The 18425-nt window shown below is 37.8% G+C and overlaps 1 protein-coding gene across 1 annotated transcript in view; it reads right to left on the bottom strand.

The window, feature by feature from the left end:
* Positions 1-205: 205 nt before the first annotated feature.
* LOC122925554 (venom factor-like) overlaps positions 206-18425 on the bottom strand; it is a 73722-nt gene continuing 55502 nt past the window's right edge. Inside the window, exons 33-41 of the mRNA XM_044276912.1 lie at positions 12346-12397; positions 11672-11759; positions 10664-10753; positions 9917-10022; positions 5507-5596; positions 5251-5334; positions 3905-3988; positions 2185-2320; positions 206-427 (exon numbers count right to left, since the gene is read on the bottom strand). Of these exons, the coding sequence (XP_044132847.1) occupies positions 286-427; positions 2185-2320; positions 3905-3988; positions 5251-5334; positions 5507-5596; positions 9917-10022; positions 10664-10753; positions 11672-11759; positions 12346-12397 (872 nt within the window). The 3' untranslated portion in view covers positions 206-285. The remainder of the gene's footprint in view (positions 428-2184; positions 2321-3904; positions 3989-5250; positions 5335-5506; positions 5597-9916; positions 10023-10663; positions 10754-11671; positions 11760-12345; positions 12398-18425) is intronic.

Genomic DNA, 18425 nt, shown 5'->3' with positions numbered 1-18425 from the left:
GTAAAAAAGAAACCCCTTTAAAATACTTTTGGATTCATTGTTTTATACTATAAAACATTTATCTGTACTTATTATATGCGATCAGATAAGAGGATCGCCAATGGTCTTCCCTTGCCAATTTTAGAAAATGTATTGCAGTTCATGAATAATATAATGAGTGATGTGAAACCATTGGTCAGAAACAACTTTTATTGATGTATTCATTCTTAACATATACAATATGAAAACAGGGATGTTTAAAGAGAATATGAAAACGGAAATGAGGGGTGAGAAGTCCAATATAATTTAACTGATACATCCACGGAAATCCATCTCATCAATAAAGTTGAAGAATTCATCACAGAGTGATGCAAACTCAGCTTTCTGGCAATCCCGGTTAGTTGGCCAGTTTTCAATCCATGTGTCCTTGGTTATCATGTAGGCAAATCTGTAGGGGAACAAAAATTTTAAGTGTGGGACAAGTCCAGAACATCTAGGCAGAGCCATTAGGATATTTTATCCTTATATTCTACTATGTACATGATTATCTAGTCCACTGCAATGGCCAATAGAAAGCAGAGAGATCTGATGGTGACCAACGCATTCCACTAGCAGTAGGACATCCACTGATCATAAAGTGATGACATATCCTAGCAACATGTGCAATGCACCCTTAAATTCTTGAGGACCGGCTTTGGGTATAACCATTTTTATATGGTCTTACTTTTTTTTATTTTTGTATGTAGCTTTGATTTCTGCTGGACAAGCTGACCTTTGTCCTGAGCATCATTGTTCTCATCTATGCCACTTTACATGTTCTTAAAGAGGTTTTCTCAACTTACTTACACATAATTCACGTGTAGAAGAAAATTGGTAATATACTTATTGTCCAGAAGTTGCCGGTATCCGGATCTGCCTCACAGCAGCTCCTCTTCTAAAAATCCTGCTTCTGCCAATGTTATGTCCCAGGTTTTCCCATTGGGCTATGGATGGAATGCAACTTACACTGTGGACCTTGCCAGGACTATTCCTCTCCCTGGTACATGCACAGATGTGGTGGATGAAGAAGTTTACACATGCACCAATGAGAGGAATAGTTCTGGCTCCATCTGCAGCTGAACTGACATCTCATCAAAAGTCCAGACTGGAAATGACATGATGTTGTCAGAAGCTGGATTCTCAGAAAAGGAGCATCCCATGACTGGGCTCCTGAGCAGCCGATCTGCACAACTTCAGGACTTTAAGTATATTGTAGACTTTATCATACAGGTATGCTATGTGTAATTAAAGGGGCTGTCCCATAAAAGATATTCAGCAGTTTTAAAACCAGCACCTGGATGCATGAAAAAAAAAATCTAGTTACACCACTGAGCTACTCTTATTTCTCTGTCCACCTTGCTGAGGTGGATGCACACGCTCAGTTCCATCCTTCATATGCCTCCTGAGGTGTGATTCAGAAAGAGATGAAACAGAAAGGATATGCCCCCTTAGTTGCAGCAAAAAGGACATGCTCCCTGAGCTGCTAGCTTGATATAAATCTAGCAGAGCAATTAGAAAAATAAATATGGAGATCTCTGGATTCATACGAAGTGCAGGTCTGGTTCTATCTTGGTTAGGGTACTTTCACACTTGCATTAAACTTTTACGATATTGAGTTCCGTCCTAGGGGCTCTATACCGGAAAAAAACTAATCAGTTTTATCCTAATGCAATCTGAATAGAGAGCAATCCGTTCAGTATGCATCAGGATGTCTTCAGTTCAATCACTGTATCGTTTTTGGACGGAGAAAATACCGCAGCATGCTGCAATATTTTCTCCGTCCAAAATTTCGGAACACTTGCCGGAATGCCGGATCTGGCATTATTTTCCATTGAAATGCATTAATGCTGGATCCGGTTTTCTGGTCTGCGCATGTGCAGACCTTTTAAAATGTCAAAAAGAAAAATACCGGATCTGTTTTTCCAGGCAATGCATTTGTGAGATGGATCTGCATCCGGATCTGTCTACAAATGGTATCCGTTTGTATACAGATTGCCGGATCGGAACTGCCTGCCGGGATCCAACAACGCAAGTGTGAAAGTACCCTGAGAAAGACATTGTCATGAGCTATAAGATATCTGATTTTCATTTTTTACATTAATCATGGGATAACCCCTTAAAGGTTAGAAGACCCCTTTAATTCACAAGTAATTTGCTATCACTTACCCATTCGCAGTATTCCACAGATCTTTGCTCACTCCCCAGATCACATAGTCTTTGCCTTCCTTCAAGTTCAAGACGTTTCTACATTTAGCATGGCTGATAAAATCGCGTTTCTCATTGGCAACACCTACATCTGTACCTGAAAACGGAAAAAGTATATTAGTATCATTAATAGTGTAGGGCGTGAATATTCGAATCACGAATATTAATCGCGTACTTCGAGATTTCACAAATATTTGGAATATATTTTTTTGAATATTCAAGATTTCTTTTTCATCTGAACCCATGATCCCTCCCTGCTTCTTGCTTGTGGGCCAATGAGAAGGCTGCAATGTCCTTGTCTCAGCATAGCAACATCCCTAGCAACCAATGGGAAAGTTGCCTCCCCCTTACTATATAAGAAACTCTCCAGCAGCCATTTTCTACAGTTTTATGGAGTTCTGAGAGAGAGAGCAGTGACATTGCTGTGCTCTGTGCTTTCATCTGGATCCTATTCCTTATCCAATTACATTACATAGTTAGTTTGCTCATATATATATAATACAGATAGTTAGTCGGAGATAGTCAGTGTAGGTTATATCCTTATATAGAGTAGATAATAGGTTCTGCTGTCCATACATACATGCTACAGACATAGTGCACCAATCAGTAAAATGTAGTTAGACCTGCCAAAATGTAAAATTTCACGTATTGCGCCAAAATATTTGCATCATTAGTGCTGATTTGCGCAATCGCGAATATATTGGAGCACTCTATAAAGCCATTTTTAATGTTCTGCCGTGCCAACCATTTTCTCCAGTCTCAGGAAACTTCTAGCAGCTTGGAAAATGTTGCAAAAGTGACTCACGCCTGTATTGCACACACATTACGCGAATATTAAATTGCCAATTTTCGCAATCAAGAAAATAATAGTGAATTCTTGAATTCACAAATATACGACGAATATTCTACAAAATATTAACGAAATATCGGAAATTCAAATATTGCCCTGAACGCTTATCACTAATCATTGACAAATAAGCGGCAGTTTCTGCTTGTATGAGAGATAGAAACTGTTGATACTTATTAGAGATGAGCCAATTGATTCTAAAATTTGTAAATTCTATTCAAATTTCTGATTCTAGCAAATACAAATTTATTGTGATGAGACAAATTAACTCAGTCTGTAGATCTGAAGTGGTATTCCCATCTCAGAAATTGATGGCATATCGCTAGAATATGCCATCAGTGTCAGATAGGTGCAGGTTCCACCTCTGGGACTCGCACCCATCTCCACAACCGGTTCCCCAAAGTGAAGGAGAGTACACCATAAAAGTGTAGCAACCCTCCATTTACCCCTATGGGAGTTACGAATATAAAGGACAGCGCTTGCTTGGCTATTTTTGAAACTCCCATGGCAATGAATGTAGAGCATGGTGTACTCTCCTTCATTTCAGGGGCCCTGTCCTGGAGATAGGAGACAGAGGACCGGCACCTATCTGAAATTGATGCCAAATCCTACAGATATGCCGTCAATGTCTGCGAAGGGCAACCCACTTCAATATCGCTTGATCTTATATCAACCCCCACATAGTAAAGTCAAGCAACATATACTAAGCTATATTTTTTACAGCCCTTTAGGGGAAACAAAAAGTAGGAGTCCACATATAAGATCTGATGACATAGTCTTTTGATATAAGTCAAATATAGCAATGCATGATTGAAATGCCCAAATGTAACTTACCTTCCTTAATGACGGTAATAATTGTCATGACATAGTTGTCATAGTTATCACCATTCTGAATCTTCGTCAGGGTTGCCTTAAAAACTGGAAGTAAATAGTTTTATAAGATTTTATGAACAGATATAGTGGATTGCATCTATACTAAAACCTCCAGTGATAGTATTCAATGAAATGATTCTACTATTTTGTGTACACAGCTGACATGCAGACCTATTTGTCGCTATGGTTACAGACTACATATTCCATGAGTAGTCTGATCATGCAGTCATACTTCTTTCCATCTGTCCCTTACTTCTGAATGTTTGCTAGTAAAACAGAAACAAATGGAAGCCAGAGTGTAGTGATAGGATGAGGACAGCAGTCACACCTGGGCCTTGGTGCCTGAGAGGGCCTACATGCCACCTTGACACATAAGAAGACTTCAATATTACAACTGGCACATTGTAGATCAGGGGTCTTGTTAAAGCTTTTGTCTTGGGTTTTAGGAACTTTAAGTTAAAGATGTTTTTCAAGACCAAGAGATCAGTGGGGATCCAACACCCAGGACGTCCCCCGATCAGCTGTTAGCGGAAGCCAAAGGTTCCAGAAGTAAATAGTGTATAGAGCCAGAATAACATAGCCCCGTACACTGTGTAGTGATCATTCGCAAATGCTGCAGCTGATAATCCTATTTCAGTGAATGGAAGCAGATTTGCTGTACCTATAGATAGTTCATCAACATGTTAGTCTCAGAAAGCCGTCTTTAAGCTCCTGGATGAAGGGAAATATGACTGCAAGCAGGAGCGTAGCTAAAGGTTCATGGGCTCATGGGCCCTGGTGCAGGAGTTCAGCTTGGGCCCCCCTTTCCTCAGTGCTTTGTGCCCAGCGAGGAGGGAAGAACATAGCCTTTCTGCTGCCTGGGGTAAAGAATTGAAATGGCACAACCCCCCCCCCCCCCCCTCCCATGCCAAATTCTTGTCCCCTTCCGTCCAGCCAGAGATGTCACTTGACCAGAATGCAATTTCTACAATACTGTTGTCTTATTATGTGGCACAAGGGTCTTTGGACCCTCTTAGGCTCCTGGGCCTCTGCACCCTGTATTATAGCTATGCCCCTGACTGCAGGATCAGACTAGACAGAGTTTTGCCTCAATATGGTGCACAATAAACAACTGTCTTTACTGTGTACTACGTCTTAAAGATGTCCAAATGACTAAAATCCTAGAAGCACTGACATATTTTTTCAAGTTTTAAGAAACTACATATAAAAAATCCTAAAACATGATATCAATACATTAATAAATATGGAATAAAGTCTAAGTCTGAATATGAATATGTAACATAAAAATCACATTATAAAGATCTTACCATAATCCACACCAGGTTCACAAGCCTTATTTACTCGCTGAAGCGCTTTCACATTATCAAGCTGTTGCTGCAAAAAGCAATTCTCTGAAAAATGAAAGGGACAATGAATAGACTCAAAAATTTCTAAACAAAATTCTACAGAAAAGGAATTAACAAACACTTGGGATGTATAGACCATATCAACCAATTAGTCTTTAAAACAAAGATTAGATAGTTCCCCCATTGCTAAAACTAGATTATAGTTATGTCCTCTTACCTTCTGCACAGCGACATACTTCTCCCTTACAAATCTTGCCCAGAAGTTTGCTTCCTTCCTCCAAATGGTAGAATTTAGTGCAACGGTTTTCTGTGGGGTAGAGAAAAATCATTAAAAAAAGTTTTTTGTACAAATGATTATTGAAATGTTAACATTTTCTCACTACGGTGAGCTGTGGTCCAGGAGGTTGAGACCAATCACACATTTCAATGAAGTGAAAATATAGTACTACACAACGACCATTCAAATGTATGGTCAACCATGTAATGCCATAGTTGGTCCACACACAGAAGAGAGATTTCTGATGGAGAAGATCCATGATGTCCAAATGCTTGTTAAATATATTTTTGCTAGTAACCCTGATAAATCTGGAACCATCTTCGATTTTAGACTGATATGACATAAGACATTTATTATAAAACAAGTTGAAATGAATCGTCAACCATATAATACCATTGTTGGTTGAAATGCCCCAGAGAGGGAGTTATTCAAATATTTTTGCCAATACCAGAGTAAATCTGGTGCCATCTTCGATTTTAGTTTCATATGACTGAAGACCATCATTATATAGGTTCTAAACATCTACACTGTTATTACTTAAAATAAAGGGGTTATTTGAGACTGGGAACCCCTCACCCACTCACATTTAACATTCCCCTTGTCCAGCACTGAGTTCCCTTTTTTTTTTTACTTCTGGTCCCCGCTGGACTGGAAGCGTGCCATCTACATCCAAGTCACTGCTGCCAGACAATCAATGACCTCAGCAATATAGCGAATATTTGAGAAAAAAAATTAATATAGAGCAATTTAGCTAATATAGTGCTATAATCTTCTTTGTCTAATAGTTGTAATTTTTTTCTCATCTGAAAATCAGATTGGAAAAGCATTTCAACTATTGAAATAAAAGATTATAGCACTATATTAGCAAAATTGCTCCATATTAGTTTTTTTTTTGAATATTCACTATATTGCTATATATTCTTGTTTTAGAATACTACGAATATTCAAAAAAACTAATATATTAGTTTTTTCGAATATTCGTAATATTCTAAAACAAGAATATATAGCAATATAGCGGATATTCGGGGAAAAAATAGTTGTCATTTTTTCTCATCTTAAGTTCAGATTGGAAAAAATTTACAACTATTAAAAATAAAAAAGATTATAGCACAAAAAAAACTAATGTAGAGCAATTTAGCTAATATAGTGCTATAATCTTTTTTTAATAGTTGTAATTTTTTTCCAATCTAATCTTTAGATGAGAAAAAATGACAACTATTAGACAAAGAAGATTATAGCACTATATTAGCTAAATTGCTCTATATTAGATTTGTTTTAAATATTCACTATATTGCTATAGATTCTTGTTTTAGAATATTACGAATATTCAAAAAAACGAATATATTTGTTTTTTAGAATATTCGTAATATTCTAAAACAAAAATATATAGCAATATAGAGAATATTCGGGGAAAAAAACGAATATAGAGCAATTTATCTAATATAGTGCTATAATCTTTTTTTTCAATAGTTGTAATTTTTATATTGTATATTGCTATATATTCTTGTTTTAGAATATTACGAATATTCAAAAAAACAAATATATTCGATATAGTGCTATGACTCATTGGCCCACAAGCAAGAAGCAGGGAGGAATCATGTTTTTGCTCGGTAATAAAAATTTGCATTATGAAAAATCGCATATTACGCGATCATTACCTTGTCGATCTTTCGAGTAAACAAAATCGTTGAAGATAACGAATATTCGAATTCGCGAATATTCAGCAACTATTCTACACAATATTTGCAAAATATTGCGAATTCGAATCTGACCCCTGCCGCTCATCACTAATTAGTACACACAAAACCTGCCCTAATCAGATAGGAGGACAAGTTACTTCATAATGCTGAGGTAAAGAGCTGCCTCACCCTCCTCTCTGCTCTACTTGCCAGGGATTATGATCCTGAGAAGCAACACAATAAAAGTCAGTCCTGTGTCCCAATAAGGGCAAATACTTGCGCTGCTGCAGGCTCCGGAGTAGTGTGGTAGGTGTTCACACTCAATGCAGATAATAGAGAATTTGGAACCGCGCTGCTTTAGACTAGATTCCCTGGTCACTGATGGATGGCATTGGGCTCCACAAGTCTTTTCTTTATCACCCCAGCAGGGTCCGGTCTTCCATAAACAATAGCCTCTATGAGGTTCAAAAGGATAGGCAAAATAGTGAAGTACCCTTTGTCAGATGGTTTTAAAAGGTTTTAATCTACTCACAAGAGTTGTTCAACAAAAAGCATATAGTAATATCACTTAGGATCGTCTCGTTCCTGCCCGACTCGGGTTTCGCTGCCTCGCTTCTTCAGGGGCGAACTGCGCATATGCGCAATCGGGCTCTTTAAATAGCCCAGCTGCCTCGTTACATTCAATGTTTAACCGGATCGTATCCAGGAATTGCACAGCAAACTTTTACATTATATATTTTTAAAACAGCATTATTTTCATCAGAATATTTGTTATCATCAACCTGATCGTAAATCATGACCACTCTTCTCTTAGTCACAGTGTCATTATAGTCAGCCTAATCATAATCCATGACCACATTTATCTAATACAACAGTTCCTATTAATCGCTACATTTTTTTAAACAACACACATTTTCCAAAAGTTATTATATATTATTCTCACATCTCATAACCTTGTTCGTCATCTCCTAATATCTTTTTTGTCTATCAATATTCATAATACCGTCATTTCACCCCACCTTCTCCTAGAGCGTCATTCGAGTCTGCCCAATCCCGCCTCCCTCATTACCTCCAGCCGCGTCACACCATGACGCCGCCCTATCAGGGCAGTCCAGCCCCTTGACGTCACTCGAAGGTCCTCAAGAGGCGAGATGGAGAAGAATCAAATAGCGCAACCAGGTAAAGTTATATCACAATAGACACGGTTTCAGATCAAATTCAATATTTAACCCACCTGGCTGCAGAGTCCCTAGCTGGTAGATCCACTCGACCTCTTTTTTATTTATTTGTGCCAGTGAATCCCCTCCTCGCCAATGTGGTCTAACAGTCTCAACTCCAGCAAATTTCAAACCCCGCGGATTTTTCCCATGCGCAAGTTTGAAATGGGCTGATACGCTATGGGTGATAAGACCTTTTTTAATGTTTCGTATATGCTCTTGTATTCGAACTTTTAACTTCCTTATTGTTCTACCCACGTACTGGAGCCCACATGGGCACTCCAGTACGTATATGACATTATCGTTTTCGCATGAACAGTTCCCTCTTATGCGGAATTCCATTCCATTCTTGCTAGATATTATGCTATTACTGTTTTTCTTGTGTTCCTTTGTGTTCCGGTTTCTGCAACCTGCGCAAAAACCACACCAAGTAAATTTTCCTCCCTCTCTATTTGTGTTGTTTAAAAAAAATGTAGCGATTAATAGGAACTGTTGTATTAGATAAGTGTGGTCATGGATTATGATTAGGCTGACTATAATGACACTGTGACTAAGAGAAGAGTGGTCATGATTTACGATCAGGTTGATGATAACAAATATTCTGATGAAAATAATGCTGTTTTAAAAATATATAATGTAAAAGTTTGCTGTGTAATTCCCGGATACGATCCGGTTAAACATTGAATGTAACGAGGCAGCTGGGCTATTTAAAGAGCCCGATTGCGCATATGCGCAGTTCGCACCTGAAGAAGCGAGGCAGCGAAACCCGGGTCGGGCAGGAACGAGACGATCCTAAGTGATATTACTATATGCTTTTTGTTGAACAACTCTTGTGAGTAGATTAAAACCTTTTAAAACCATCTGACAAAGGGTACTTCACTATTTTGCCTATCCTTTTGAACCTCATAGAGGCTATTGTTTGTGGAAGACCGGACCCTGCTGGGGTGATAAAGAAAAGGCTTGTGGAGCCCAATGCCATCCATCAGGGATTATAATCCTGAATACAGTTTAATATGTTATTTAGCTGAATCTCTGTAGGAATGGAGCTCATGAAGAGAGATAAAGTACAGAAAGGATGGACAGGACAGACTGTGGTAATGGACACTGCATACAAGTGCTGCTCATTGGGTACATCTGCGCATGAACTCAATTCCAACAGAGATTCAGCTAAAGATCTTATCATATGTATTGAGAATCATAATCCCTGACAATGAGGCAGCTATTTAGCTCAGTGTGAAGTAACTTGTCTTCCTGTGTGATTAGGACAGGTTTTGTGTACTAATAGGACAGCAGCCATTTGTTTTTTCCTAATGATTGCTCCCCAGACAAACGAGCTATTATAACTAATGTAAGCTATTTGAGAATATATTTATAATGAAGTAATATTTAAGTATTTTAATTTTCTTTATTCTCAGAGAACCCCTTTAAAGAGGCTGTTGTGACTAGGATTTTACCTGGAGAGTAATAGTCGTACACTGTGACAGATCCAGGCTGTATAAGTCCTACTTTGAAGTATTGATGAAGGTGGAATGTCAGACATGCATCTTCCTTGTGGGGAATCTAAAAATAAAACACAGTTCAAAATAAAACTTCTTTATAAAGTGAGAGAAGACAAAGGTGCCTTCTAAAGGAATTTATGGTTGATGCGACACATTTTCTACCCTCCTAAAATGCTATTGAATGTTAATACAGACACATTACCAAGTTGAGAGACCCCAATTAACCATTAATGGGGTATTCCAAACTTGGACATTTATGACATATCCACATGATATTGAATGTCTGATGGACTTGTGTGCCCCTGACCCCCTGATATGGCCCTGAGAATGTCCAACTTTAGATATCTATGGCTTAAAGTGTTCAAAATAGAAGAGGGTTGGTTTGGAAAGCCCAATTCCATATACCCTATAAGGGGATTCTGAACCCTAACTTCCAGATTCTCAAAGAGATTGTATCTGATTTCCAGGAATCCAGTGGCAGAAGATTCTGTGATCATCTCATATTTAAAGAATCCCTTTAAATGAAAGGTAGTGGCGACAAGTGGTTGACTCATAAACACAACTCATGTCCATATTCCTTATTGTGACATTTGGAAGTCATAGATGTGGAGTCTGCCCCCCTCTATGAGCCAAGACAAAGATTTACTCTTTCAGAGAGGTTCCCACCCTGGCCCATCCATGCAAAAACAAGCAATTTCTTACCCGGTCAAGGTACATAATCAATGTGCCTTTATCAAATACGCCTTCTTTGATCTCAAAGTTGGAGATGGATCTGTCCACTACGTTTTTAAGCTGTAAATAAAGGAAGTGTTAACTTTTTAAAAATCTTGGAAACATCACATACAATATAAAAAAAGTAACAGACATTTAGATTCTTAAACATATGTAACCTTCAAATCAAATGGGTTCCAAGTGAAAAAAATTAAGCTGATCAGTTTCATTAGCATTAAACCAAATCTACTATATGCACAGAACCCTGCAAAAATATGTGATATGGACAGCGGGCAATTACTGCAGTTCACTTGCAGCAAACTTTTTGGTGCTTTGGAGACTCTCACAAACTAAACAAAAGTAATGTCCCACAGAGCTAAATGATCTGTGTAAAGCATCTCAAGTAGGTGACAGACTCCCTTTAATGTTTTCTTGAATACAAGTTTAACGATGATAAGAAGGAAAATCTTTTTTTGCCTGGTTTCTTGTACATTATTGTAAGGGAATACATATTTGTATGACAAAGTCCTTAAAGCTTCTCAATAATTTGCTTTTGATAATGAGACCCTTAGTCCCCTCATCATCTGGTCTACTCTGGACATCTGATTAGACCATTGTTTAAATGTCATTAAGGGCTCATGCACACGACCGTATGTATTTTATGGTCTTTAAAACACAGATCCACAAAAATACGGATGTCCGTGTGGCATCCATATTGCATCCGTTTGTTTTCTTTATGCTGATCCATTGCAACAATGCCTATCCTTGTCTGCAAAATGGACAAGAATAGAACATGTTCTATCTTTTTTGTGGAATGGCCATGTGGACATGCGGAAACAGAATGCACAGTCATTTCCGTTTTTTTGCAGACCCATTGAAGGGAAATGTTCCGCATACGGCCACAAAAAAAAAAAAAATGGAATTGACACTGAAAAAAATATGTCTGTGTGCATCAGCCCTAAAGCAGATGTTCAACTCTTAAACCTGATCGGAACTCACCTTATTAAGGTCATTTATATCTGGAACATAACCAGTCATCATAGACATATCAATGATGGACATGGTGGCATCTTGGTTCTTAAGGAATCTGCAAAAAGGAACAGATTCAAAATGTAGTCTACTATCTGAGAACTGTACATACATTATATTACTGTATTCTCTTGACACTCCATAGTGATACAACTCCAGTCCAACAAGCATCTTGGATATTTTTTTGCCTCCAGGTAAAGATATTTTCCATAATGCAAATGGTTTTCTCCAAAGATCACTCGTTATTTTAAAAAAATGTATTCTTCTTGGATGATAGTGAAGTAAACACCGAAATAATATTTCTTTGGAGATCCCCTTTTATCAGAAGGGTCTCCCAATCATAGACGAAATGAAGAATTATAACGTTCTCATCAAAATCAATGGACTGGTCATGTAATGCATAAACACACCGGGTACTCAAGAGCGAGACACTCTTTCCTCTGGCAAATAGATAAAAGCTTTAAATGTGGACTAAACCAGTCAATCCCAACTAAATGACGACATGTACAATCTGCGGGAAATTTTTACAAAAAGGCAAAATGGGATTGTTTTAATGGTAATGTTATCTAGCAACTCTCCTACTTCCATCCAATATTATTCTACTGAAGTTCACATCAACATTATTAGCTACTTATGGAACTTACCTCGTACAAATAGTAATGGAAACAGTTGAAAGGGCTTCTCTAGGTCTCTGAACTGTGTGGAAGATTTCAAGGATATGTTAAATTTCATATATGATTTCACTTAAAGGAGTTGTCTTTTTTATTCGTATTCTCCCTCCATTTCCCCGCTCTACCCAATCCCTGATTCTTCTGATACTCCATTGTTCCTGGTCCCGTCTAATACACAGAAAATGACTGCTCAGCCAATCACAGGATCACTGTGACCAGTGATTGTTTGAGCAGTCATTTTCGTGTATCAAGAGGGAACAGGAGGTACAGACTAATGGAGACCTGAAAGAAATTTCTGTCTCAAATTGAAGGGGTTGTCCATGGTCTGTGTTTTATCCAGAAACAGTGCCTTAGTTATCCATGGGTTTGTCAAGTGAAGTGGGCTGAGCTAAAATACTAAACATACACCATGTACGGTGCTCTTATTCAGTTTCCAGTGTAGGGCAGTAGAGAGTGGGTTCAGGTGCACCTCTTAGGCTACTTTCAGACCAACGGAACTATGATCTGGCCGCAGACAACACAGCATGCAGCGGTTTGTGTCGGTCAATTCTCAGCATTTATACTTAACGGGGCCGGCAGGCATTTCAGTTTCATCCAGCAGTGTCAGATGCAGAGAAGTTCGGCAGGTTGTTCTCTGCTGGAACAGCATGCCTGAATTTACACAGCAGGCATGAAAGTAGCCTTATATAGAAGCTCAACCCTGGTCCTAGAGCAAGTCAACCTTCACAGACCAATCTTAAATATAGAAACATAGACTGTGTCGGCAGATAAGAACCATTTGGCCCATCTAGTCTGCCCAATATACTAAGTACTATGGATAGCCCCTGGCCCTATCTTATATGAAGGATAGCCTTATGCCTATCCCATGCATGCTTAAACTCCTCCACTGTATTTGCAGCTACCACTTCTGCAGGAAGGCTATTCCATGCATCCACTACTCTCTCAGTAAAGTAATACTTCCTGATATTACTTATAAACCTTTGCCCCGCTAATTTAAAACTGTGTCCTCTTGTAGCAGTTTTTCTTCTTTTAAATATTCTCTCCTCTTTTACCTTGTTGATTCCCTTTATGAATATTAAAGTTATTCAGAAAGCAAACATCTCACATGTATGACCAGCTTAAAAGGGTTATCCAGCTTTTTACAAGCGATGGCCTATCCACAGTATAGCCCATCACTATCTAATCAGTGTGGATCCAACGCCCCGCACCCTCCGCCAAGATCTACAGTAGCTCCAGTGCTGGAAGTTTGTGCAGGAACTACACAGTTCCATTCACTGTATAGTAGATGGAGCTGGTTACTGCAGTGCTCCTCCCATTGAAGTGAAAGGAGGAGCAGTGTAGTAATCAGAGGAAAAAGCTAGACAGCTCCTTTAAAGAAAATTGGCCTGACTCTGACCTATGTTCAAGCCAGAATGGTATTTTTTTTATTTTCTGCTTTTATGACCATTACGTGTGTCAGATATTTGGTTTCTTTTTTACACAGAATAGGTGCTTTGTATGGAAGATTCTGGTGTTAGAACTGGAATTTGCCATTAGTGAAGCACAGAGGATTTCTTTCCTACCTGTTTTGACCAGTTTAAAGGCATCTATAGTGTTTACAAGGAGGGGAAGAATACTGGCTCCAAGAAGAAGACTTTCCTAGAAGTCTCTGTATTCACTGTATATTTTCAGTGTTTTAATGTATTTAATGAGCTCAAGCACTATATTGCATCGGTACAGTAGAGCGTAATGGTCATCAACCTATTTTTACTCTCTGGAAGTCATATACATGACAAATATGGGCTCTACTATTTCATCAAGGCAAAACTTGGGGCTAGTTGTTGTGTCACACATTTTATTGAATAGGGAAATAATGTTTTTGAAGAGAAAATTATGGACTGGCACTCTGTATGTGTGGATAAAAACAATCCTAAAAGTAATATAAAGTGATCACATACAATTTAATTAAAACAATAAACAATAAAATACACAATAAAATTCAATATATGCAAATGTCACCTAGGGGTATATAAATGAGTAAATAAATCACAAGATATAACTAAGAGTCGGTGGTATGAAACAAAGCAAACAAATAATACAATGATTCTTTGAAGAGATATAGTAGTCTGTTCCCTACTCCACAGACCTCTGTGGGAAAAAAGGAGGAAAGTCCTGTCTGACTGCAGATGGATCAATGTCCAAATTGTAGGAGCAGTTTTATATTGTTTTGAACCCTGTGTAGGGTCTTACCTTCTCCTTGGTCGAGGCAAAATGTGTAGAAATACAGCCTTCCAGACCTGGATGTTGAAGGAAAATGTTCTTTTAGAACAACCGCTGCTGCGTTGATTTTCTCTGGCTTGTTCGTACGGACGCCAGCATGTCACGTAGTCACGTCTCAAGCCGTAGTCTGTAATTCACCGCTGAAGGTATCGCGGGACTTGGTGCCGAGATTTCGGATGAAGAAAACTATGACAGGGTTCGGAGCGCTCCAATCTTTCGGGGATAATGACCGAAAAGATATGGTTCAAATTTTCTGCAGATGTTTGTAAAAAGGCCTCTTTGTTGTCCAAAAGGGAGTAGTACGCTGTTTCACGCCAGACGCGTTTCGGGGACCTCTTACCCCTTCCTCAGTGGCAGCTACTCTCCCATCTTGGACTGGCTATTTATAGACCGCCCAGGTCTGTCCAAATTAGTGGTGTGGAATCAGTAATCCAGGATTCGGCTTTGTTTCTGTAAGTGCATTTTTTTATGCGTTTTTTTCAACTGCATCTGATCCTGCGTTTTTTTATATTTCCTATATGCGTTTTTTTGGGATATTGTATCTTGCAGTAAATGGTCACCACCCAGAAGAGATGATTATTATATCATGTTGCATTTAAATAAAAATGATTAAATAACTCTGAAAACATTTAAAATGTTAAAAATAATGATAAAATACTTAGATATCAGTAGATAATAAAATCTGAAATATAAAATCAATATGGAGCACAAAAATATGTCAATAGAGAAATAGTTATCAATTTGATTTAATATTCAGGGATTTGATCTGTGATGATGATGGTAAGGAGGTACATGTCTGGCCCAGAGGGGGGGTCTCAGTGCTGATAGATAGCCTTGACATGAGACTCTCCATCGGGTGTCAGACATGCAGCTCAAGATCTACAGAAAGCCAAAGATCTCTAGTTCGGCATTCAAACCCATTGGAATGAGGCTGCCGAAATCGAAGATCAGTCTTGATTCAGCTCTAGACATTTTTTCAATATGTTTGCCTCCACGCCAATGTTGGTCGATTTTTTGTAGTGCCATGAAGGACATGCCTTTCGGGTTTTTATCATGGAATTCTTTAAAATGCTTTGATAACGCATGTTTCATATAGCCGTTCTTGATATTTCGCAGATGTTCACCTATTCTAACTTTAAGGGATCGTTTTGTCCTCCCAATATACTGCTTATTGCAGGGACATTGAATCAAATAGATCACACTTGAGGTATTGCAATTGAGGAAGCTTCTTATAGTCATTGAAAAATTGTTTTGGGTTGAAGTAACTTCTGTAATTTTTTTAGGGGGTTTGGTTATCTTACAACCTTGGCATTTGCCACATCTAAAGAACCCTTTTAGGTTAATCCAATTGTTTATATGAGGGGAAATTTTATTGGATTTGTATTTGATAGAAGGGGCAATTTTGAGTCCTAGATTTTGCGCTCTTGTATATATGATTTTCGGTTTAATAGGTATGAGTGGGCCTATTATTTTATCTTGAGTTAACAAATTCCAATATTTGTTGATGATATGTTCAACTTGTTTATGTTGTGTAGAAAAGGGCAATATCATCCTAAAATCAATATTTTCTCCCCCTATACTATTTTTGTTATTATTCACAAAAAAGGATTCTCTAGGTATCTCATTTGCCTTACAAAGTGCTCGTTCTAACACGTATGTAGGATATTCTTTTTCAATAAATCTGTTTTTAAGTGTCTGGGCTTCCTCTAAATATTGAGAATTTTCAGTGCAGTTTCTTTTGATTCGACGAAATTGACCAAAAGGTACGTTCATCAACCAATGTGGCAAGTGGCAACTTGAATATAAAATATACCCATTCCTCGCTGTTGGTTTTTGGAATGTTCGACATATATATTTGTCATACAATTTGAGATACAACAACACACAAGTAGAAAATCAACACCAACAGAAATATTCACGGACACCGAGATATGTGGAACATCAATTTACAACACCGACACGCAAACAGCACTACCCAGAACAGAGGGATCAAAGAAAACACGTAGAGGAAGAAAAAAGACAAAAAACCTACAGAAGGAATTAAATGAACAAAATAATATTATTAATTTGAGTAATGTAAACCTCACCCAAGCACAAACGTCACTTCTCAATAAAGGACTTAAATTTGCCCCATCTGCAAAATTAAACAAGTTTGATACATATATTGGCATACAAAAATTCATAAGGAATCTTTGCCTAAAAAAATACTTTTTAAAAAATCCAGTAGTCCCACAGATACAAATAACTAATGAATTTCCACATACAAATCTAAAAAATAAATCAAAAAAATTTCCCAGAAACGAAATAGGCCCGGAACTATCTGGATTCCAAAAATGTGTTGAAACAGATCTAAGACATTTAAAAGAAAAACGTATTCATAAAAATAATCTGTCAAGAAAAGAAATATTGTCAATTAGAGAGTTTCAAGAAAAAGAAGAGATCACTATACGGCCCGCAGACAAGGGGGGCGCTATAGTGATCATGAACACTAAAGATTATAATAATGAGTGTTGGAGACATTTAGCTGATGCCAACACATATAAAATACTTAAGGGTGATCCAACTATGACTTTTAAAGAAAAATTGCTGAAATATAGCAATAGAGGCTTACACCTGGGGATCTTAACTAAAGCAGAATTTGACTTTATTGTGGGAACGCCAGGCAGACTTCCAGTCCTTTATTGCTTACCCAAGGTGCATAAGGACCCTGTCAGTCCACCTGGCCGTCCCATAATATCTGGCATCGGATCTCTAACGGCTAATCTGTCCAAATATATTGATTCATGGCTTCAACCGCTAGTTAAAAAAACAGTGTCATATTTAAAAGATACCACACAAATTATAGAAATTTTAGAAAAATTGACAGTAGAAGATGATTGGATTTTAGCAACTCTCGATATACAATCACTGTACACAGTGATCAATCATGATCAAGGTATCAATGCTTTGAAGATTCAATTAGAAAAAGATAAATTTAAAGAAGAACAACTCAAATTTATAATAGAGGGAGTGAGACATATACTGGAACACAACTTCTTCTATTTTGAGAAGAACTACTACCTCCAGATAACAGGAACTGCCATGGGTACCAGGTTTGCCCCTAGTTATGCAAATTTATTCCTAGCATATTGGGAGAGTTTGTTCATTGATCCATCTAGAGGGGGCAACCTGGTACTCTGGCAGAGATATATTGATGACGTTATCCTGATCTGGAGGGGTAATGAAACTACTCTACAGTCATTTATTTCTGAACTCAATATCAATATATACAACTTGACTTTTACAGCTAACATCAACAGACTTGAGACAGAATTTTTAGATCTAAATATTACTAAAAAGGGAGACAAATATATATGTCGAACATTCCAAAAACCAACAGCGAGGAATGGGTATATTTTATATTCAAGTTGCCACTTGCCACATTGGTTGATGAACGTACCTTTTGGTCAATTTCGTCGAATCAAAAGAAACTGCACTGAAAATTCTCAATATTTAGAGGAAGCCCAGACACTTAAAAACAGATTTATTGAAAAAGAATATCCTACATACGTGTTAGAACGAGCACTTTGTAAGGCAAATGAGATACCTAGAGAATCCTTTTTTGTGAATAATAACAAAAATAGTATAGGGGGAGAAAATATTGACTTTAGGATGATATTGCCCTTTTCTACACAACATAAACAAGTTGAACATATCATCAACAAATATTGGAATTTGTTAACTCAAGATAAAATAATAGGCCCACTCATACCTATTAAACCGAAAATCATATATACAAGAGCGCAAAATCTAGG

This window comes from Bufo gargarizans, chromosome 2 (assembly GCF_014858855.1).
Source record: "Bufo gargarizans isolate SCDJY-AF-19 chromosome 2, ASM1485885v1, whole genome shotgun sequence".
Taxonomy (NCBI): Eukaryota; Metazoa; Chordata; class Amphibia; order Anura; family Bufonidae; genus Bufo; species Bufo gargarizans.
The sequence above is the reverse complement of the archived record's forward strand: the minus strand, read 5'-3'. Positions and strand labels throughout refer to the sequence as shown.